At 49.7% G+C, this 23,357-nt stretch overlaps 1 protein-coding gene across 3 annotated transcripts in view; it reads right to left on the bottom strand.

Annotated features, from left to right (window-relative positions):
- Nucleotides 1-23,357, bottom strand: part of LOC144822140 (uncharacterized) — an 82,566-nt gene that overhangs the window by 16,209 nt on the left and 43,000 nt on the right. For 2 of the 3 annotated variants that reach the window (XM_078679288.1, XM_078679290.1), the window contains 3 exons: nucleotides 21,771-21,878; nucleotides 15,177-15,263; nucleotides 14,178-14,288 (listed from right to left, as the gene is read on the bottom strand). In XM_078679288.1, coding sequence (XP_078535414.1) covers nucleotides 14,178-14,288; nucleotides 15,177-15,263; nucleotides 21,771-21,878 — 306 coding nt within the window. The remainder of the gene's footprint in view (nucleotides 1-14,177; nucleotides 14,289-15,176; nucleotides 15,264-21,770; nucleotides 21,879-23,357) is intronic. The other variant, XM_078679289.1, reaches the window with a different exon arrangement.

Genomic DNA, 23,357 nt, shown 5'->3' with positions numbered 1-23,357 from the left:
CTGCTATATCTCGCTACGCCACTGCCACCGCTGTCCAGAGGAAACGCTTGTCGGCCCGAGAGACGTCCAGGCCATCGAACACGCCTAGAATCAGGCGCAAAGGGATGTGGGGAATGGTCCACCCTAGGACCTGTGACAGCTCTAATACTTCACCTGCCCAGAATGGAGCAAGGGCAGGGCACTGCTATACCATATGATAGAAATCCGCAGGGGTCTGGTTGCAACGCGCACAGGTCGGAGAAGGGTGCAGTTGGTATTTGTATAGGCGCTCCGGGGTGAGATAAGCCCCGTGTAAATAGTAAAGTTGGACTAAGCGCAGCTTCGATGAGGTTGTCAGGGTCTTAGGTGCCATGTGGGTGTCCCTCCAATTCGCCACCTCCAAGGGCCCCAGCCAACTCTCCCAACGGGCTCGCAGCGCGTCTAAGGTTGCGGGGGTATTGTTCACGAGGGAACGGTATATCCGGGAGACCCTGCCCCTACCTAGATCCCCCATCATCATCAAGAAGTCTAAACTCAGGAAGGGAGGAGGGAGTGGATAGGTGCACCCCCAGGGCATGCCTGAGCTGCAGATATTTGTAAAACTGTGAGGGTTGGAGAGAGTAGCGCTGCCGCAGGTCTGTGAAAGTTCTGATATGGTCCCCCACCCCCAAGAAACGAGATCCCTAAGTGATCCCACCGATGGAAGTCCCGGAGGGATGAGGTCTCCTGCAGCCATGTGCCATACCACAGGAGGGTCTGACTGGTAAGTGTCCGATCCCACCCCGTGTGGCACAAGGCAGTGCGCCAAGCCAGGAGGACCGACCGAGTGACGGGGGCAGGTCTCGCGGCACATGGGTTCCATACAAGTAAGCCTGAAGCCACGGAAAGTCCATCACCTGAAGTTCCACTTGGTACGCTGGGTCGGACCAGCCACCCGTGAACCAATCGTGGACTACGATAAGTTTTGTGGCAAGGTAATAGAGATGAAGGTTGGTGACTCCCATACCTCCGTCATAAGGAGGTATTCGGCAATGTGCCAGGAACATTGACGATCTCCCGCCCCCCACAAGAAACGGGTAAAAACACCATCGAACTCACTAAACCAGGTCACCAGGAGGTAAAAGGAAATATTCTGCAGAATGTACAAGACCGGGGGAGGACCATCATTTTGAAAAGGGCATTTCTGCCAAGGGGGTTAAGGGGAAGAGATTACCATTTCCTAACGTCCGCCATGGCCCTGGTGAGTAGGGTTGTGATGTTCAAGGCCCACTTGAAGGATTGCCTGCGCAAGGGGATGGTTGTCTGCCAGTCAAAACAGGCACTGGACGGGTGGAGGGGAACCAGGGTGGACTTCGCCGGGTTGAGCCGAAGGCCCGAGACCCGTTCAAAAGCGGAAAGAACCTGCAGACAGCGCAGGCAGGACATCTCGGGGTCCGCCAGAAAGAGGAGGACATCATCAGCATATAGGGCGATCTTGTCCACCCGCAGTAGGTCCCACGTCCAGCTCTGGATGTTGGAATCTTGGCGAATAAGGGAGGCAAGGGGCTCCATCGCTAGCGCGAATAAGAGTGGCGAGAGCGGACAACCCTGGTGAGTACTCCTTCGGATAGGAAATGCCTCCGATAGTACACCGTTGACCAGGACCCTCACTTTAGGGCTGGAATATAGAACGTGAGTGAGGCGCCGGAAAGGCAAGCCGAACCTCATCACCTCCAACACCTCATCCAAGTAGGCCCAATCCACCGTATCAAAGGCTTTCTCAAAATCAGAGGCAAGTACGGAGTGAGATGGTGGTGATGCGCAAGTGCGAGGTGGGGGTGGTGAAAGCAGTGCCGCTTGCAGGCATGAAGCTGCATTGATCCAAGTGGACCAAATCACGTAAGAGAGGATGGAGGCACTGGGCTAAGACAGTAGCGAAGATTTTCACCGCGGTGTTAATGAGGAAAATAGGGCGATTGTCTATGCAGTCGATGGAGGGGGGCTGTGTCTTCAGGAGCACAACAATAATAGTGGACACATCCGTTTCGGGGGGAAAGGACCCTTTATCTACCACGTGGCGAAAAAGTTCTACCAAGTTCGGAACCAGCGACTCGCAATAAGTCGCATAGAATTCTTGAGGGTATCCGTCTGGTCCCGGCATCTTACCGGAGTGTAGGTGAGAGATGGCCTCATGAACATCGTCCAAAGTAATGGGGAGATCCAGAGTCTCAGAGATCGCTTGGGGCAGACGCTGCAGGTGGATCCCTCTCTCCGCCAACAATGCAGTCAGTGAGGCCACGGGGGGGCGGGCGGTGTAGAGATTGGCATAGTATGCTGCAAAGGTTTGGGAAATAGCCCGTGAGGTGCAATGGTGGTTACCGTTCCCATCGCGGACCTCGGGAATGATGCAGGCGGCCTTGGGATAGGAAATGAGGTTATGGAGTAATTTGCAGTTTTTATCTCCCAGCCATATATCCGAGCCACCGAAGAGCGGCACAACATTTTAGCGGCCGCCAGGGAGACTTGGCAGATCTCATCCCGAAGCAGCGCGAGCTGCTGGTCGGACTCCTCACCCCCAGCAGACCCCTTAGTCGGCTCCAGCTGGGCAGCCTGAGCCTCCAACTCTGCAAGGTGGGCGACCTGAGCCGTGCGCTTCGCGTGGACCAAGCCCCTAGCCACCCTCCGTATGGTGGCCTTACCGGCCTCCCACAGGGTACCCGGCGAAGAGACCGTCCCCGTGTTGAGCACAAAGTAATTATTCAGTTCTTGGCCAAGTGATTCAACAAAGTCCTCGTCCTGCAAAAACCAGGCATTCATTCTCCAAGTCGTACGAACACCAGTGGGGGGAGACAGGGGAGTGGTCTGAGATGCCCCTAGACAGAATAGCAGCCCTGGATACCAATGAGCAATGAAAGGCAGGCATCAGAATCAGGTCAATACGAGAGTTAGTGTGGTGGGCCGCAGAAGTGTGGGTGTATTGCTGTCGCCAGGGATTCCACACCCTCCACACGATGCAGAGACCCAGTGTGGAGGACCAATCAGAAAGGTGCTCAGCAGAGGCAAGGCAGGATGCAGAGGGAGCACCTGTCGCGTCATGGGAGGGGTGCATAACAGCATTAAAGTCTTCTCCGATGACAGTCAGGCCGTGGGGAAGGGCGGAGAGCAAGGATCGGGCGTCGCTGGAGCGAGTCGGGCATGGCAGCGGGGGGAATGTAGAGAGATACAAGACTAAGAGGGTGTCCCTCGATCTTACCGACCAGGGCCACATAGCGGCCTGCACATAGCGGCCTTGCTAAAGGGGAGACCCCTACTGAGAAATATGGCCACCCTCCGGGAGCCCCGAGTAAAGCCGGAGTGCCAGACCTATCAAACCCATAGCGTGCAAGAAAAGCGCATTGGGTACCTAAGAGGTGCGTTTCCTGTAAACAGAGGATATCAGGAGCGTGACATTGGGCGCTGCGGAGAACTGCAGTTTGCTTGATACGGTCTAGGAGGCCATTGACATTCCACGACATAACGTGGAGGGGTCTGTGTAGAGTTGGCAGGCATCATATGGGCGGGTATTGTGTGTGGAGGGCTACTATTGCTATACCTGGGTCCCAGGGGAGGCCACCCCGACCGGGGCATTGGGATACAGTGCGCTTGGTATGCGAATCACCATGTCGTCAGCTGTGGCGCGAGTACAGTGTTGGAAGCCAAGTAAAACAAAAAACAGCGGCCCCTAGGCAGCCAAAAACAACAAACCATCGGGAGACAACGGTCGGCCCACCCTCCCTCTCTCCCCAACACCCCCCACCCTACACTTCGGAACATGAAGCATCTGTCGACCTGAAAAGACAGCTGAATCGGGAAGCTAATCTAAAACGGTTAGCAAAACATGAGCCTGGCAGTGATGGACCCCTCCATGTAGACGGATAAAGAATCATTAACAGCTAGACAAGAAAGAACAAATAAACAAGACAACCTAGTCCTGCAATGAAGTCAGAGTGTTCAGGTAGTGCAAGTGATCGAACTTGGTCTGGTGGTGGCGGATCCCTACATGTGTGTGTGCCTGGAAAGGGGAGCGCCACCACAGTGGCTGCTAATAGAGCAGCGTACGATCGTCATGCAACAGCCACTTGGGGTCAGTTCCCACCGTCTTCCTCAGTACCTTGGAGCACAGGACTTCACGACAAGTCTGAGTCAGAAATGGTCTGGTGCAAAGCCCCAGAGGGGTCCGGGGTGTGGTCCAGGTCGATCTGGGAGCCAGTCGAGCAGGGTGACCCATATCTTCAGGGCGATGTATGAGGAGGAGACAGCTGAGGCGCATCCTCCGGGAAGCAGGATGTCAATCCCGGGGACCACCTTTCCTGAGGGACCTGTTGCGACCTGTTGCGGCGCCCCCGAGACGTAGGAATAGGCAGGTGGGGTTGCGTGGGCACCTTCCGAGCAGGGGAGGAGGCCAAAATGGTCCAAAGAGGGCGCTCCTCTGTGAGCCAGGTCCAAGCCGCCTGGGGACTGTCAAAGAAAAACACCTTGTCCTAAAAGATGACTCGAAGGCGGGCCGGAAAGAGAAGACCATAGCAAAGGCCAATACTACGGAGTTTCTGCTTAACTTCGTCATAAGTGTGACGCTGGGTCTGCACCTCCCTCTTGTAGTCTGGGAAAATCATGATCTTGCTGTTCTGGAAGGTCAGAGGGCCCTTCATCCGGGCCTCCCTAAGGAGAACGTCCCTGTCCCGGAAGTTGAGGATCCGTAGGATTAAGGGCTGGGCGGGAGCTCCTGGTGGAGGCCGGGGAGCCAGGGAGCGGTGGGCACACTCAATAGCAAACCATGGGGAAAGGGAGTCTTAAAGCATACATGCGCGCATCCATGTCTCCACGAACGTGTCCGTGTGGCCTTGCTCCACTCCTTTGGGAAACCCAATAAGGCGCAGATTGTTCCTGCGTGCCCTGTGAAGGTCTGAGTCTGGAGACGGGCCACCTAGGTCTTGAGCTGGCTATATCATCCTCGGCCGTGGAGAAACGCGACTGCGCTGCCGAGATCCGCGCTGTGGCGTTTCGCAGGTCCTGCCGAATAAGGGCCATGTCGACCCGTAGCTCACCAATCTTGTTCTCCACCGATGCCTGCGACGCACCAATGGCCTGGAGGATAGTGGAGAGATCTCCCCCAGAGGGAGCCGGAGCGGCCGGTCCTCCGCCCCCGGGTCCCGGTCGCCTGTGGTGAATTTGTCCATCGTTGTTTGGAGGTGGGAGGCCGGGGTCTGTAGGGCACGGGTCCTGCCCATCACCACCCAAGGAGGGGGTCAACCATCACACGGGCAGGTGGGGGACAGGCAAGCACCCAGAGGGAAAGGGGGGTCCCCGGCACCCAGAACGTCAATACTCTGCCCCGGGCGCCTGGGTCAGTCCTCCAGGTCACCTTTCCCCCCCGGGGAGAGCCCGCAGACAACCAAGATAAGCGCCCCAAGCAGGAGGAGCACCAAGCGGCCAACAACTGAGTAGGCTCGGGGAGGTAAGTCTCCAGGTCGTAGAGCAGGGGGTGAGAGGCAGTTCCTGGCAGTCTGTCAGCTCCAGGCAGCGGTGAAAGCAAAGAGGGTCCACTAGGATGCAGGAGGGCCTAGGCGAGCATCAGAGGTGGTTGGCAGGGGGCCCGTAGGACTCCCCCCATCCCCCAATGGCAGGGGCGAATCCAGGGAAGAGGGGCGGGGGCGACCCCACAACGACCAGCTCTCTCCGGCGGGCCCGCCAGGTAGTATGTACCTCAACTGCCCCCACCCGCTACCCTACAATGGTAGCCGAAGTCAGGTAGAGCCAATCAAGTGTCCAGAAGGGGCCCAATAGCGCCACAGGAGGCACGGGCGCGTCCTCCAAGCAAGGAGGAGGGGGGGTGCTCAACAGCTATAGCTCCCTCGGCGCCAGCCCCGCAACCCCAACCGGGCACCCGCAACCTCCGCACTCACCGGAGCCTTGTGCTTGGAGGCCGATGGGGTCCACCCCCTTCACGAGGCCAGCGATCCACGGGGGGCCAGAACCAGACCAGGTTAGCCCAAGCCTAGTAAATTCAGGGGGGTGCACTGTAGCGATCACAAAGCCCTGACTGGATGGCAGCTGTCCCAGCAACCAACAGCAGAGAGGAGCAGCGCCCAAATCCAGGGAGGCCAGCCAAGCCCCCCGCCCCACGCAGGAACCGGGAGACCAGAGGCCCAGGGAAAGCCAAAAGCACAGAGGGGATAGGGAGTCCCCCACGCACCCCGCCCGACAAAAACAGCCGACCTCAGTCAAAGGGGGCAGGCAGGGCAGACCAGCAGGAGGCCCCCGGCAGTGCGGGAGAGCTAACGGCTCTCCACAGGCCCAGCACACAGATGCCCCGGGGAGATCAGGTACAGGGGCAGGAAGGCCTCAGCGCGCCCCACCGCTGCCAGATAAGGCAGCCTACTCCAGGTGAGGCAGGCAAAAGTACGGAGCAGTGCGGTCGGGAGGTGCGCAACTACTCTGGAGAGCCCCCCGCAGCTCAGAAGCCACCGCAGTTCCAAATAGGCCCACGAGGGCGGGACACACAAGCCGGATCGCAGGCCTCAGCCGGCCCAAGCAGATCCCCCACCTCCACTGCACCAGGGTGACCGGAACTGATGCGGGAGGCCAGGCAGGCTCCAGCGCACTTCGTCACTCACCGCTGCTGCCCGAGTATGGCAGCCGAGAGACACCATGCCGGGGCAGACAGCGGGCCTGCAGGCAGGCCGGTCACAACTCCAGCGCGTCCGGGGCGCCTCGCCCCCACAGCTCGCCATCACTCACCGCCTCGAGGCAGGCAGGCCTCAGCGCGGCCACGCTCCGCTCTCCGAGGATCCAGGGCACGGCTCGGCCCTCAGCAGCCCGAGAGGACTAGTAGGCACAGCTCCACTCAAAATGGTAGGCTGGGGGGCCCGAGGAAGGTTCGGCAGGGCCCAGCGTGCAGAGTCAGGGCTAAGCTGCCCCAGGAGGCCGCCATGTTGCAGAATCCGTCCAGGACCAGGATCGGAGGGCAGCCACAGGGACAGAGGAGCCTCAGCCACCACTGTGAGGGTTCGATTGCAGCTGTCTACGGACGGTAGGAAGACGGATGATGGAGGGGATCCGGAGCACTCTCAAAGTGCGACCGCCATCTTGACGCCTCAGGCCACGCCCCATTTCTATATTTTTCACATTAAAAAGGATGTTTATCGCTGTGCATGGTGTGGGTTTTGGCGAAGATGCTGCATCCAACCCCCCTATAGGCACCCAACCCCATGTCAGCACAGGGCTTGGCCGACTGTCATGTAAAAATATAAAGGGTGGCAATTTGAGTAAGACATACCTACTGGTTTCTCAAAGGCGCACAACACCAAAATATAAAACGGGGTCAGCACATTAACATATATAAAGATGAATTATTAGCTTTGTCAGTAAATCAACACTATAATATATCGATATCTATAATCCAATGTACTTCCATGTACATAAATGGCAATGATTAATAACAATCACATCACTGCCCCATACTAATGCATTTTTCTTAAAAACAACCATAAACATGTGCTGTCTTTCTTTAACATTCTTCCAACCACAATATGCAGCCACAGAATAACTACAAGAGGCCTGTGCTCTCCAGCTGAAGAACATGCAGCTCCAGCTTAAAATAAATATGGTCTTACAGGGCATTATGGGGTACTCCCAAGCTGAAGCAGTGAATGTGAAACGAGTGGCTGCTCCGCTAATTTCCCATTCACATACTTAATTTTATTTTTACTTGGGGACGGAGATGTACATCCCCCATCCCCTAGTCTTTTGAAGGCCCCAGGGACTCTATCCCTAGGGCTTATCACTTTTTAAAGGGATAGTGATGTGCGTCTCCCAAGCGTTTTCAAGGCCCAGGGGGCCTCATCCCCCAGGGTTAGATATTTTGTTTTTTAATTGAGGAGGGGGCGTGGAGCCCCCCTTTCTGAGCCTTTTCATGACCCATCCCCCAGGCCTGATGTATTTTTAATCTAGGGGGTACGTCCCCCCACCACTGCTAGCCATCCAGTTACCTCTAGAACCCCATCCCCCAAGGTCCGATGACAGCAGTTTCCCTGGGTACCATATCAACCAGGACACTTCAGTTCCTTGCAAGTAAGAGCGCGGGCAGGAAGAGCTTCAGATTTCTGGCTGCGCTCGGGGGCAGGAAACAGTTTTTTCCCCACTCTGCAGGAGAAAAGCTGCTCCAGTTGAGAGCAAACCAATGTAATCGGCTTCCGACGCTGCCCTCTATGGTCCCAAGGACTGTACTTGCTATGGGTGTCTTGGGTGGGATGAGGGCATCCACCGCAACTTTATATTGCTTTGCCCCCCAGGGGATGGGGTTCCTGGGGCCTTAAAATGGCAGGCCCCCTTCCCATTAATGTGAATGAGGTCCCAGGGGATGGGGTCCCTCGAGTCTTCAAACAGCGTAGGGAGGGGGGGGGGGGGTTGTACGGCCCCCACTCCCTGAAAAAATGCTTTCGCCAATTACCCAGATCCTGGTACATCCCCGGGGGTGTACATTTCAAGAGTGCAGATCCGCTGTACTGTAAAATAAATTTAAAAAACACGTTGTAGGCCTTTGGAAGAGGGTGCCCTATGGGCCTATGGGACACTCCCCCCCCCACCCCCCTCGTCCCAACTAGGCAGGGGGACGAGTGGTCTATCTGTTCTCCTACTCAAGGGACCCCCGGACCGATCCACTCCTATCGACCTTCGGATTCCACCTGGGCCGATCCGCCATCCGGCACATTTTTGCGTAGTGTTTATAGTACCCACTTTTCTACTAATACCAACTTCATTTCCAAATGTAGGTACAGTGACTGTGAGGGGTTTGATACAGGTAAACACTGTCCGTAGTAGATTATTAGTTATGTAACCGGGCTTGAGTATCTGGAGGAACTTTGTTTACCCTGAACAGTTGTTTAGAGACTGAACACCGCAAGTAGTACAGGTGAACCTTTTATCTGTGGCTGATATTCAACATAAATTTGGCTACTGAGGAAGTGTTTGGTATAGGGTCAATGTTACACATAACACATTGCTTCACCTACGGTTTATGTATGATAGCAGTAACTTGGCTTCATATTATTCTAAGCTATATTGCACTTACTTTCCTAGCTCTAATGGTGTACCCATTTAAAGAGCAATGTGTAAAAAAAAAGCGTGGATGATGTCATAGAACATGTCATGAGTGATGTCATATGTGAGGTCATAAGCAGTGCATGGCAGGGGCACAAGGTATAGTTAACTCAGCTAAGTATAACTGGTGAATTTCTGTGGGTTTTTTTTAGTTCAAAAAGTTAATGTAGCCCAGTTACTGAAACTATGACACCATTGCTGCTTTACCACTGAAATACACTAATTTGACAGTTCTTGGAGATTTCAATGTCCATATGGACAAATCCAACTGCCCCTTAGCTGTGCAGTTGGAAGATACCCTAAAAGGGTTGAATCTGATGCAAAGAGTAACTGCACCTACACATATGGCAGGCCACATGCTAGATTTACTTTTTACCAATGATCAGACATTACAGGTAGAGGACCCACTTTCTCTGATCTGGTCAGACCATTGCTTGATTCCTTTAGTATCTGTGGGTCTCACTGCAAAGATCTGGCAAGTACCACCCAGGAAGTCAGGAGGAATTGGAGCAAGGTCTCCACTGAAACAATGGGCCTTTTGCTACCGTCCACTTCCCCCTTGCTTACTGGAGACCCCGGTCAGGATGCACTGACTTTTAACAAGTGGGTCACCTCCCCAATGAAAAATATGAAGCTTGCTAGGAGCAAACCCTCAGCTCCATGGTTTACGGACGAGCTCCGGTTGGAGAAGAGCCTTTGCCAGAGGTTGGAACGTGCTTAGCGCAAACACTACGAGCCGACAGGCAAGTGTATATACAAAACAGCGCTAAGAAAATGTAATGCTTTAAAGAGTAAATCCATCAGGACTTTCTTTGCCAATCAGATTAACTCCTCGAATAAGTCAACGTAATACATTTTTATTAAAGGTGTAGTACTGAAAAGCACTATTCCACCCTCAAAAACTTATGTGAAAAACTAACTACTTTTTTCCAGACAAAAATCCATGATATTTACTCCTCCTTTCCACTCCCAGAACCACTAGATTTGCACGTGGGCACACTTTAGCCCCTTAAAGTTAGAATCATCGGTGGGGGAGCTTAATAAGATAAAATCAGGCTCTCCTGTGGACCCATGTCTGGCTAGATTTTTTAAACTTCTTGCCCCTTGGTTTTTCCCGCGATTGAATGAGATCTGGAACTCCACGCTGGCGACGGGGGTCTATCCCTCCTGCTGGAAAAATGCATATTTCCAGCCCCTTTTAAAAAAGGAAAATGCAGATCCTTAGGAGCGCCAAAAATTTCAGGCCAATTTCTTTTCTTCCTACTCCGGCGAAAATTCTAGAAAAGGAAGTACAGAAACAACTTAAGGACTTCCTAGAGTCGAACCATCATCTTCACGACTCCCAATCTGGTTTTAGATCAGGATATAGCACCGAAACAGCTCTGCTGGAAGTGGCAGAGACTATCCGGGAAACCGTTGATCAAGGAAGGTGTGCGATGCTGGTGCTGCTGGACTTATCCGTGGCTTCTGATACCGCGTCACACAGGATCCTCTTAAACAGACTCAAGGGTCTTGGGGTGTCAGACACGGTCTGGGCCTGATTCCGCTCCCTTTTAGAGGGATGCACGCAGCAAGTGGTTCTCCAATCTCACACCTCAACCGTTTGCCCCCTTAAGGGTGGAGTTCCGCAGGGCTCTGCCCTACGCTCAACGCTTTTTAATGTGTACCTCACTCTTTTGCAGCAATAATTGGAATTATGGGGTGAAGGTCGTCTCGTATATGGACGACACACAATTAATGTTCTCCTTCAAAGATCATAGCGAGACGGCCTTTATTCATTTTAAGCAGTGTCTTTTGAACATTTCATCATGGATGACAGAGAACTGCTTAAAATTAAACACAAACAAAATGGAAGTCCTATTCTTTAATCAACCTACTACCCCACAGACAGAACTCTGGGGGCCGGTTGAGCTAAATCCCCCACCTCTTCCAGTTATCTCTGCCAGGAATCTTGTCTTCAAGTTTGACACACAATTGTCTAGCAAAGTGCAAATTGCCCATGTTTCGGGGCAGTGTTTTTGGAAGGTGAAGGCTCTTCGTAGCTTTCTTCACTATCTTTCTATGGACTGCAGGAAGACCGTGGTGCACGCATTGGTCACCTCTCAACTTGACTATGCGAACAGTCTGTACATGTGACTTCCGGAGTACTTACTCAGAAGACTGCAGACTGTTCAGAGCGCAGCAGCTAGGCTTGTGCGGAATGTGCTAATGCGTCACCACTTAACCCCCCCCCCGTCTGATCAGTCCTCACCGGTTACCAGTGAAAAGAAGAGTAGAGTACAAGGCCCTTGCTGTGGCTCATAGAGCAATGAACAACATTGGTCCGCAATATCTGAGGCGAAGACTTGTACAATACATCAACAAGGGAGCACTCGGATCTAATGACAAGAACTTTCTGTTTGCATAGGCTAGGATCGGAGGTCATTCCTTCCCTGTTAAAACTGCCACTCTGTGGCGTTCTATGCCGGAATACCTAAGGAAGATTCACTCTGAACAAATTTTCAGGAGAGCACTAAAAACATGGCTCTTTCCTCTTCCCTAACTCCCTACCACCTGTTTCCCATGGCTATGTTAACAGCACTATCAGCGCCTGGACACCTCTGTGGGAGGTAGCCGCGCGCTTTATAAGCTATCTATTAATATTATTGTCACTGACAAATTCGCCCAACTATAACGTTACTTTAAACTTTGTTTTTCCAGTGAGTTTCAAGTTTTTTTTAACGTAAAGTAATATTTAATTACAATATGTGAATTCAACCTACTGCCACGTGTTGGCATGGGTCCCCCAGCCCCTTTAATAATAGGCTGGGCTCCGGATATGGGATCCTCAGGGCCAATTTGCCCTGGGGAAAAGGAGACACATGTTCCCCTCCTTCTTATATGTGATAGCCAGGCCCCAAGAGATGGTATCCCTGGGGCCGAAATAGGCCTGGGGAGGGGGGGATGCATGACCCCTCTCCCCTTTACTTAATGTCCAGGTGACCAGGTCCCAGAGGTTGGGGTCCCTGAGACCGAAATCAACCCGGGAAGGGGTGTCACATGTCCCTTTCCCCCTTCTAATCTTTGATGGCTGGGCCCCGGGAGATGGGGTCGGCCAGGGGAAGGGGGCTCCATGGCGTGCTCGGGGTGGGGTGCCTACGGAGGGTTGGCTACAGGGTCTGCAGCCGACCCAGCCACCATGCACGGCCGAAGCCCGCACACAATGCGGGGCTGGGTACCTGCGTTACTGAACAGTAAAAAAAATCTAGAAATTTACTGAGAAAATCAAAGGTTAGAGGGACATTATAGTTAGAAAATAGAATTAAAAAAACATCAGAAACGGACTAAAAACCCAAAGATTAAAGGGATGTTATACTTAGGTTCAGATTTTACATGCTTAAAACAATAGAAATTCAGCATTTACAGTTATACTTATCTAAAAAAACTACAGCTTGTGCAGTAAAGTAACTATAAATCGCGTTCTCACCATGCAATGCTAATTACCCCACATATTACATCACAAATGACATTTCCTATGAAATAATTAATAATATCACTGCAACTTTTGCAGTAAACTTATTGAAGACAAAATAGTGCATGATGTAGGCGTGAGTTATAGTTACCTTAGGACAAGAATTATAGTTCTTTGAGATAAGTAGAAATATAACTGCTGAATTTCTATGGTTTTTTGCATGTAAAACTGAACCTAACGTTCCTGTAACCTTAGTTGTTTAGTGAATTTATGAGTTTTTTAAATTCTATTTCCTAACTTTAACGTCCACCTTTGTTCGTGAAAATATCTATCTATCTATCTACATACATACATACATACATACATACATACATATATATATAATTTTTTTTTGTTGTTGCTCCACAGACACCAGCCTGCTGCACTCTCGAGCGGGTGCTTTTCGAGGCGGGGGTGCACCCGCCACACAAATAATTGCTCCCACAAACTTATCAATTGACAAAGGCTAAGCGCCGAAACGAGTCTTGTCCGTGCTGGTTTGCCAAATAAATCTTTATTGGCTTTGATAAACCCCCCCTGAGAGTGCTTATTCAGTGTCACATCGTAACTGTGATAAGTTTGTGGGAGCAATTATATATATATATATATATATATATATATATATATATATATATATATATATATATATATATATATATATACACACATACATACATATACATCTCCGAGAACTCCTTACTGCTGCTTCATTCCCTTGCAGGATGCAGGCAAAAAGAGCACGAACCACCAAGCTTTTTTAAATGCCTTAAGTATATTCACCTTCTTGTAATCTGAAGCATTATTTCGAAGTAGAAACTTACAGATTGGAAAGTTGCTTTTGGGGAAGCATTACATTTTAGAGTATGTAAGGGGGTTATAAAAGAAAGGTAGTTTAGTAAAGAGCCTTTAACAGCAGTGGAAATGCACAAGGTTGATACAGAAATGTGCGTATTTTCATATAAGTTCATTCATTTATCTTTTGTTGGTGTTCACTGCACTGAAACCTGGCAGCCATTCAAGCATGAGTGCATATCAATCAATTAAATGTGGAAATATACTAATTTCAGCTTCATTTTTCCACAAAACCCAAAATAAATATGGACGAATACAGATAAAATTAGCAAAAAACAAATATGGAGAAATACAAACGGAAATGTCCAAAAAATAAACCCCATAAAACCGGGAGCCCTAATTATGATGCACACATTATAAAGGAAAAGACTAGAACAATGACACAAATATGTAAGAAAGGTATGTATTGTAGGCCAATATAGTAAACAAGTAGGGAGCACTAAAACTATAAAGCTGTACACATGTAAAGTGGCTTGGAAGTAATTCGACAAAGGAAGCAGTGAGTGGAAGATGTGAAAAGATAAATGTATTTACACCATTGTATTGTGCAAATCAAGAACGATCTGCTTCTCCCTGCTGATACACATGGATGAAATAGAGAAGTCAAGTTCACACTTAAGTTATTACATCTTATAAATTATGGCAAAGTACAAACTGTATGATTTCTACACAATTCTTTTTGAACACCATCATGTGTGACTTCGCTGTGGGCTGCTCCTTTCACAAAGGTTACACGCACCTGTGGGATTAGACACATGTTGTGCTACGTCAAACTTCTGCGGGGTCTGAGGGCACATCTCGTCCTCTTCCTTAATGCTCAAAGAAACTCTTGACACAAAAGGCGCAGGTGCTGCAAGAGAAAAGATTCGAATCAGATGACAGAATGTGTGCCCAGCCTGGACATCTGCGCGTTGCCTCCACATAGGGCAGCATTCTCGGTGCACGCTTTGTCCCCTGCTAAACTTTCTAGTCTGGATTTTGCCATTCTTCAAAGGAGAATAATCTTTCCGTATGGAACTTCTTGCATGCTGCTTACATATTTCTGTAGCAAAATTGCAAACCAAGATTGTTGTGTCCCACTGGCTCAGACAGCCAATATGGGATTCCCCTGCTGCTCGGGATCAGCCCTTTTAAACATCTCACGTGGTGAAGTTTTCACTCTTTCCATGCTGAACCAGCCACCCCAACATACTCTGCAAAGTGAGTAGGTGGAGGATGACTGCGCCAGGTCTGCGTCGCTGCAAGGGCATTGACTCCAAGCACAAGCGTCAGAAAAGGCTCATTCTCAGTGTTTGTCTCACTATACATTTCTCAATTGCATTTGAGCTTAAGACAGACGAGCTGGCCTATTGCCACACCTCCATCAGCCCTAGATATGGAGAGAGGAGTTATGGATACATTATCATGATCGAACAGAAGTGAAAGTATTATGTTGTTTATGAACGCATGGAGAGCTGCAACTGTTTTATGGCAGTTTTCACCACAATTCAGAGTCATTGCTATACATCAGCCAAGTGTCAGCTCGATGTTCCAGACTGTGGTTCCTGTGGATTCCAAGATGTGTGCATTACTGTGGTCTTATCTATACCATCAAATGTGCTTATCCTCAAATCTATAGGAAAATTTCACCACTTTCCTTGCCAAAAAATGATATGACAACCTACCTGTCTTGTAAAAGAGACACTTGTCATCTATTACTACCTATTCAACAAGTAAAATGAATTGCTGCGGCGCTTACCTATATCTTCACTACGATGATCCATTACACAGGAATTACATTTTTTATTCACTTCAAACAAGCTTTCAGAACTGAGAAATGGAAACCCTATTGGAAGATGAAAACAAAACAGTTACCAGATAGCGGACACATTTGTCCCTGAATTCAGAATAACAATACAGCAGGAGGCTTCTCATATTTAAGCAAACCGCGTATGGTCTGCAAGCTGTCCAAATATGGCAAAGAGACTGCAGACCGGATTCTCCTCGACCTCTTGGCAGCCTTCGACACAGTCTCCCAATACACTCTCATCACCAGACTCCACCACATCGGCATTCGAGGCAACTCCCTTAAGGGGATCTCTTCTGTCCACACAGGATGAACACAAAGGATCTGTCTACCACCAATCATCTCTGAACCAAAAAGCACCATCTGTGGCATCCCCCGGGCTCCTCCCTCAGCTCCACCCTCTTCAATACCTACATGATGCCACCTGCTGACATCATCCAGATCCACAGACTCAGCATCATCTCATACTCCAACGACACTCAGCTCATCCTCCCCCTCATGGATGACCCTGCCACCACAATGTCCAACTTCCGGAACACCATATCCAACATCTCCAATTGGATAAGGTCAAACTGCTTGAAGCTTAACACGGACAAAACTGATGTTCTCATCTTCTAAACAACAACTTACCCTGAGAAGACACATGGAGGCCTGCTGCGCTCTGCTCAACACTGATCCCTCCCTACCCCCCCCCCCCCCATTCACCAGGCAACCGCAGCATCATCCTGGACAGCCAACCTACCATGAAGCAACAGGTAAACGATGTATCCTCTTCCTGTTTCCACACCCTCCACATGCTCCACAAGATTTTCTGATGGATCCCCCACTCCACCAGAAAAATGATCACCCAAGCCCTCATCTCTAGTCTTCTTGACTGTGGCAACACAGTATATGCCGGAAACACCAAACAGCTCCTCAAACACCAACACACCTTTCAGAACACTGGAGCCAGACTCATCCTTAGCTGCCCCAAAAGAACCAGCATGAGCCCACACCACAGGCTCCACTGGCTTCCCGTCCACAAGAGATGCTGCATAAAGATTCTGACTCGCGCCTACAAAGCCCTCGACAACATCGGACCCACCTACATCAACCACCGCCTGATGTTCCACCGACCCGCCAGGGAGCTTAGCTCCGCCTCAGTCTCCCTGGCACACTTCCCCTGCATCCATTGGAGCCACAGCAGAGGTCATTCCTTTTCCTCCCTCACTGCCAAGTCCTGGAATGACCTCCCCCTCCATATGCGAACCTACACTATGCTCGATAACTTCTGGAAGGGGCTCCAGACATGGCTGTTCAACGAAGGCATTCAGAATCCCAGCGCTTGGAGTGCCCCCTGGGTGCCAAGCCTCGCTTTACAAATACCCCTGACTGATTGATCAATTGAAAGTGTTCTTACTCTGGCCTTCTAAAGTAACCCGAAGTATGTGTGAAATAGAATTCTACTTTAGGGGTATAACCGCTGAATTAATAAATATTAGTACATCTCTGGTTACTTTCAGGGTCATGGAACATTTGAATTAAAATACTTTTTCATTCTGAACTGATCTTACAGAGAACACAAGCCTAGGTACTGGCAGCAGTTTTTTAATCTAACTAAAAGCATACTCGGGCATGAAAATCCACTATAATTCCCGAGAGGAAATGGAAAAAAGTAACGTAAGAGATTATGCAATAAGCGTATACACCAAGTCCCCAAGAAGCTCAACTGTTGAATGTACTCATCAGTTAATGCTATGGTAAAACCAGAATAAATATCGAAATTATTACTGGACAACAATGCTTCTAGTTTAGTAGGAAGGTTGCAAGGATTTAAAGGTATCCAGGATTAATTAGGATTGTAAATAAGGCCCACTTCCCCCACACAGGATAGTTAATATTTGTAAAGATTAGAAGATGTTTGTTATATGTATTTTCTAAGGTAGGACCTCATGATGAGGCAGTGGAGTGCTAAGATGATAAGCAGAGATGGAGAAGATATGCTGTGTTTAGCTTTTCCTAGCTTGGTGCAAGAGTAGGGCTTTGTAAGTTATTAAATCCTTTCTAGCACAGAATAAAACTGTGCTAACCAGATGTTTTTCACCATAGTTTGCATCTTGGAAGATAATTATGTTGCCTGTATAATCACTGCTTTTTTGTCTGTTCAGATGGATGTAATAAATGCTGGGTCCACACCCTCAAATGCATTGTGCAATATGTGCTACATGTACGAAGCAATTATGTGGTTGGAAGAGGCCCGATCAGGCCGATTCCGGCCACAAAAATGAGTTTCAAATATATACAAAAGGTTAATGAATCGCAATTTGTGTTTGCGATACAGTATTTGGAAAAGGCGTGTTTAGGGCATCCCTTCCAAATACCTAATCTGAATGGGATATATGATTGTTTTGCGACCCAATTACGGTTGCAAAACATTTGCGCTTTAACACCACATCAAAGTTGGTGGTAACTCATTTGCAAATCGGAAGGAGTCCCCAAGGAACCCCTTCCCCATTGAGAATGGGAAACAAATATTTTTTAAGAGCAGGCAGTGGTCCCACGGATCACTGCCTACTCTTGAAAAATGAAGAAAAAAAATGTTCATTTTCGGTTATGAAACAGATCTCATTTTCCTTTAAGAAAAAAGGTTGGCATTTAAAAAAAAAAAAAAAAAATTGCTTTATTAAAAAGCAATCACAGACATGGTGGTCTGCTGACACCAACAGGCCACCATCCCCGCCGTCATTTTTGCGATTAACAATGGGTCGTGGAGAGGAGGAGCCTAACTCGCGACCGAGATGGCCGCGCTTTAGCTCGGCTCCGTTCGCCCGCCTGTGTTTTTCGCATTTATCCTGCATTTATCCTGCCCCGGGAAGCCCTCCTTGCTGTGTGGTACTACTACGACGCACTGCAGGCACTTACCACTTGTTCCGGTTGTCCTGGCTGCTGTGGGTCCGGTGCAGTGCCCTCGACCATTCCCGGGACTCGAGAGCGGACTGGCCTGGTTCTTCGTCCCAGCTCCTGGGCCGGATGCAGCCCGCGGGCTTGCCCTTCGGGGCGCCCTGGAGGTGATTGGAGGGCCGCTGTTCGTGTGAGCCGGAGGTTCCTGGCTGAGAGACTCCTGTGTGGCGGCAGCCTTGGATGGTGACGCTGCCCTTCATTATTGGGGTTCCTCGTGTGTTCGGCTTCCTCCCCCTTTGTTCTCCGGTCCGGCCATTTTGTTCTTTGCCGCCCGGACTTGGAGAACGGGACTGGCGACATTGAGGGGCCGGCGAATCCCCTTCTTCTGGTGGCCCCCCTTCCTGTCCGGGGTGTTCTTCTGCCTGTCGGCGGAACTTCATCTGCTTGACTGCCGCCCCGGCGGAGGTTGTTGGCCGCGCGGCCTGTTCGGGCTCTCAAGATGGCGACCAACCCCATTTGTTTGGGCCGGGCCCGGACGAGCACTGAGGGCCCGCCGCAAGGCCCGGGTGTCGGATACTGTGAAGGTTTTCCTGCACTTAAGGGGATCTTAAACATCCTGCTATCCTGGCGGCTCTCGGTGGCCGCGCCACTCCTGGCTCTGGAGACGGTTCCTCACTGCGGGCCTCCCGGGCCCCCAGGACCGGATGAGGCATTGATATCGCGGGGTGTGGCTGGTACTCTCCTGGCGGACTCGGCCCCGGCTGCCGCCCCGGAGGCGCGCAACCTGATGGCGCCTTCTCCTCCTGTGCTGCCTTCTCTGCCCTTGGCCCGGGAGCTGGATTTTGTTTTGCCGGACTTTCATGATTCTCCTGGTCCCTCTCACTCACCACTGCCCGATGACGTCTCCTGTGCCGGCCCGGATGGGTCGGTTTTTATGGATATATCCTTGGAACTGTGCCTGCATCGTTTGCTACATTCTGTGATTTTCCTGGATCTTCCGTGCTTTTCTTCCTGTGACTTTTTTGGACTCCCGTTGGACTCTCCTGCTGCCTGCCTTCTGTTCTTTCTGGCAGGGTCCTCGTTGGATCGGACCCTTACTGCTTTGGATAAAAAGGGTCAGGGCTGATGAAAACTGACTCTTATATGCGGTAGCTCATGAACGGTTTGGATGATCTCTGTGTCCTGATATGGTTCTGTGTAACTGGTTAGTGCTCCTGGACTTTGGCCTGATACTCTTTGGCTTCCCGAGGACTTGGACCTTTAACCCGGGCGGGTGGATGGGTGCGTTTACTCCTGTCTTTGGCCCTCCCCCGTGTGTATGTTTGTATGTCTTTACTCCCTTCTTTCCTTCCCTTCCTCCCCCCCCCCCCTTTTTTGTCTTTTAATTCCAACTTTTCTTGCTTCACTATATTTCGGGTTCTACTTAGGGCGACAGGCACGCTGCGGGGGGGGTAGGCCGTAGCCTTCTGCAGGGGTGCAGGGTGGGCTTAGGGGTGGGTGGGGGGGGTCTGTTTGTGTCGGGGGGTCTTTTTCCCCCCTTATTTTCCCCTTTTTTGTTCTATGGCTTTTGTGTATTCACTTTTTCGGGACTCTGTCACCTCGTATCTCCCCCGGGGGTTCTCTGTCCTTCTTCCGGTGTGTGGCTGATTGTGGTTCGCTGCCTATTCTGGTATCGTGTTTCTGTTACATCGCATGCCGGTTTTATTGTCCTGTTTTTCCCCCTGGGGGTGCATGGTCTGGCGGGTGTTCCTTTTGTTGTCTTTTTCTCCCTCTTTCCCTTCCTCCTTTATGGAGGTCCCCTTTTTCCGTTGGGGTGCGTAGTGCATAGTCTTTGTGATGGGGCTTTTTGACCACGTCTTCTCTGTTCGGGTAGGGGCGGAGGTGAGTGAGCACGATTTACTGTTGCCACTGTCGCTATTTGATGGTCTGATTCTGTTTCTGTCCTTTGCTAGATTTGATTATATGGCTTCATTTTCTTACGTTGTGTTTATAAAATGGCGGCTTGCCGCGGCCCCTCCCTTGTACTCTCATAGACGGCCCGTTATTCCTTTGGTCCCCTCCCCGTGCTAGAAAATTAACCTTTATTATCCTGCTCTTGCTGAACGCTCGATGGTTTTTATTGCTTCACCAGTGCTCCTGATGTTATAACCTGTGCAGATCTTCTTTTTGTATGCTGGTTATTTGACCATTCTGTTCTGGCCAGCCCGTGGGGTTGTAGGCCAGTATTTGTGAGCTTTCATTGTTCAATAAAGGTTTAAAAAAAAAAAAAAAAAACAATGGGTCGTGGACTGAGACCTTCCTCATTAACATTCATGAGGTAGGTCCATTTGTGACACACTAAGAGTCCCAAAAAGTGTAAAACGAACTTTAATACATCAGTATTTTCAATTACTGAAGAGCGAATCGCAAAATATTACTATTTGTTAATGGCAAACACTAATGTTAGTACATCTGCCCCATTATCTCCTAGGAGCATGTGAAATAAATAGATTTGCACATTTAATTCACTTTATGGGTGGCAAAGGTAGAGGGTACCATTTGCTGAAAGAACATTAATGATACCAATGACAGTCACGGTTAGCACTGAATATAATAATAATAATAATAACACAACATTTTCTAAAGCGCGAACAGCTACCTCACACGGAGGTGTCCCGGCGCTAGAAGAGCAGGCATGGCCACAAGGACCAGAATTGAGCGCCTGGCGCGGTTGGGTGAACAGCCAGGTCTTCAGCATCTGCTTAAAGCAGGACTCGGAGGGGACCTGCTGAAGCGCTGGGGGCAGAGTATTCCATAGTGCCGCCACATTGGCCGAGAAGGTTCGTCCTCCCAACCGAGCCCTTAAGTAGATTGTGCATTATGCATTGTGCATTATGATTCACAAATATTTGACAGCTTGTATTGAACCTGAAGGGGATGGTCTACCACATTAGCACTGGAGAAATATGTCTGAGGCGTAATAATTCTGATTTGGTAAGATTATTCTTGAAACCAGACAGAAGACAATCAACATGTAGCGGTGCCAATGTATTTATTTGATATACCTAGTGCAGCTGGCCCAGAACATAATATGGAGCTTCACAATGAATCATGCAACAACATACTATCAATCAAAGAGCATCTAAGCTTTAAGCCATCAAATGAAAACAGCTATAAAACAGGGCGGAGAGCCAACATCATTGTCGATAACACAGGGACAGCAATGAGGGGCTTGGGCATCAACTGCAGAGTGAGTTATTTTGAGAATATTCCCAGCTAGACTACTCATTTTATCCTGTCTGATCAAGAATGAAAGTGAAGGATTTTGAAATTAGACCTTTTGTGAGGTGAGAGCCTAGTGGTTTAAACAATCTGTTGGAATGGCACCACAAAGCCTCAAGGCACCTAGAGAAAACATTATGAAATTATATCAAGCAATTGACATATTTTTATCAGTTGGGCATCATCTCTTAAAAAGGTCTGGCCAGAATGCAACAACATTAACAAATGTCAGTCCAACCCTACTGTCAGCCATCTGTTTTTTATTTTTATACCATTGACATTAATGTATTTTGAAACCTCTAGCCAAACTGCATTAACATGTTCAACTACCAGCCTATCATGCAGAGGCAGCAGTACAAGAACGTAAAGCTCACAGATACAAATGTTGCATCACATGGTCCTGACCTGCACTGAGACCGTCACTGCTTTCCATTCTATCGGTGTCTGGAGTGTCCTTCAAATTAAGTTTTTCATTCCTCTTTGCCCCACATAACAAATCAGAATTGCCATTACCTGTTAAAATAAGACAGGTTGTTACTTTAGGAATACAAAGTCCGATGTAATAAATATCCTTTTCACAAGCATCCCTGAAGGCTCTCTTTATGGAGAATGACCTTTTACAAATGGATTTGTAGATCAAAGACACACCCATTTGCGTAATCCTTCAAAGATGGACCAAAACTCGGGATCTCAAGTCATTCGACTCCTAACCCCCTCTGTTCATGCTAATGTGGTATCTAGTTAAAACTTCAAGCCTCAAAACCTCCATCCATCCCTTTCCAAAACGACTACATTTTCTTTTATTTATTTGATTTTCAAAAAATCTTTATTGAACAAAATTGCATTGCACAATTACAAGATTGCACCCTATCAAGGCATCGTGTACAGGAACACAATATATTTCAGCGAGAGTTACCTCGAGAACGTACCGATGGAAATCAATACAAAGATGAAGTAGCATAAGAGCACCAGGACAGTGGGGCGAGCATGGTAAGAGGCACCGCAAGTGAGGGAGAGGGATGGATCGAGCTGAGGGGAGTGAGATCGGGGGGGCAAGCTACTCATTGACCTTCACCGGTAGCTGCCGCGGGCTAAGCGCCGGCAGGGAGCGCGGGAGAGTTCGCCGGGCCATGGGAGTTGAGACTTAGGAGGTAAGACACGAGTGGGCCCCATATGTCAAGTGAACGGGATCGGGCTGGCATGAGGTCCCAGAACTTGGACAGGAGAGTCTGGCAGCGCGATGCATCCTCAAGCCAAAGGGCAACCTTGGGTACAGGCTTGCGGCCCCAGCACATGGGAACCCTACATCGCGCAAGGACAAGTTACATGCCAATCAAGCGGCGGGAGGCATCTGGGCAATATTTTACGAAGCCTAAGAGGCAAAGCAAAGGATCGGGCTGGACTGGCGACTAGGTGATCTCAGAAATAGCGGCCTAGACCTCACGTCAGTAAGCGGAGACCTGGGGGCACAGCCAAGCAAGGTGAGAAAATTCAGCCGCAGGGGCAGAGAAGCACAGGCATCTATCAGTGGGAATAAGTCCCATCTTGTGCAGCTGGGCGGGAGTCCGGTATAGCCTATGTAAATATTTAAAGTGAATAAGGCGCAGACGGTAATTTGGGGACCGACGCTTAATCTGGTTACAGCAATAGAGCCAGTCAGCTTGAGAGATTTCACACCCAGGTCCTCACCCCAACCACATGTGCCCGGTCAGTAGAAATGGACGATGCTGCCAGTGTGAAGGCGTATATTTTAGTGACTAGCTTCCAAGGGGAGGGGGACGAATAAAGGAAGTCGAGAGTGGCCATTGAGAGAGGGGGCTAGGGAAACGAGGGGTGAAACTCCCTGCAGACAGCCCTGAGTTGAGAGTGAATGAATGAACGAATGAATGAAATTGGTTTTATATAGCGCACTTCTACCCTGAGGCCTCGTGGCGCTAGGACTGGACAAACAGAGGACATAGCATGTTAATGGGTGGTAGTGAAAAGGTAAGT

The sequence above is a fragment of the Lissotriton helveticus genome, chromosome 3_1 (genome assembly GCF_964261635.1).
Source record: "Lissotriton helveticus chromosome 3_1, aLisHel1.1, whole genome shotgun sequence".
Taxonomy (NCBI): domain Eukaryota; kingdom Metazoa; phylum Chordata; class Amphibia; order Caudata; family Salamandridae; genus Lissotriton; species Lissotriton helveticus.
The sequence above is the reverse complement of the archived record's forward strand: the minus strand, read 5'-3'. Positions and strand labels throughout refer to the sequence as shown.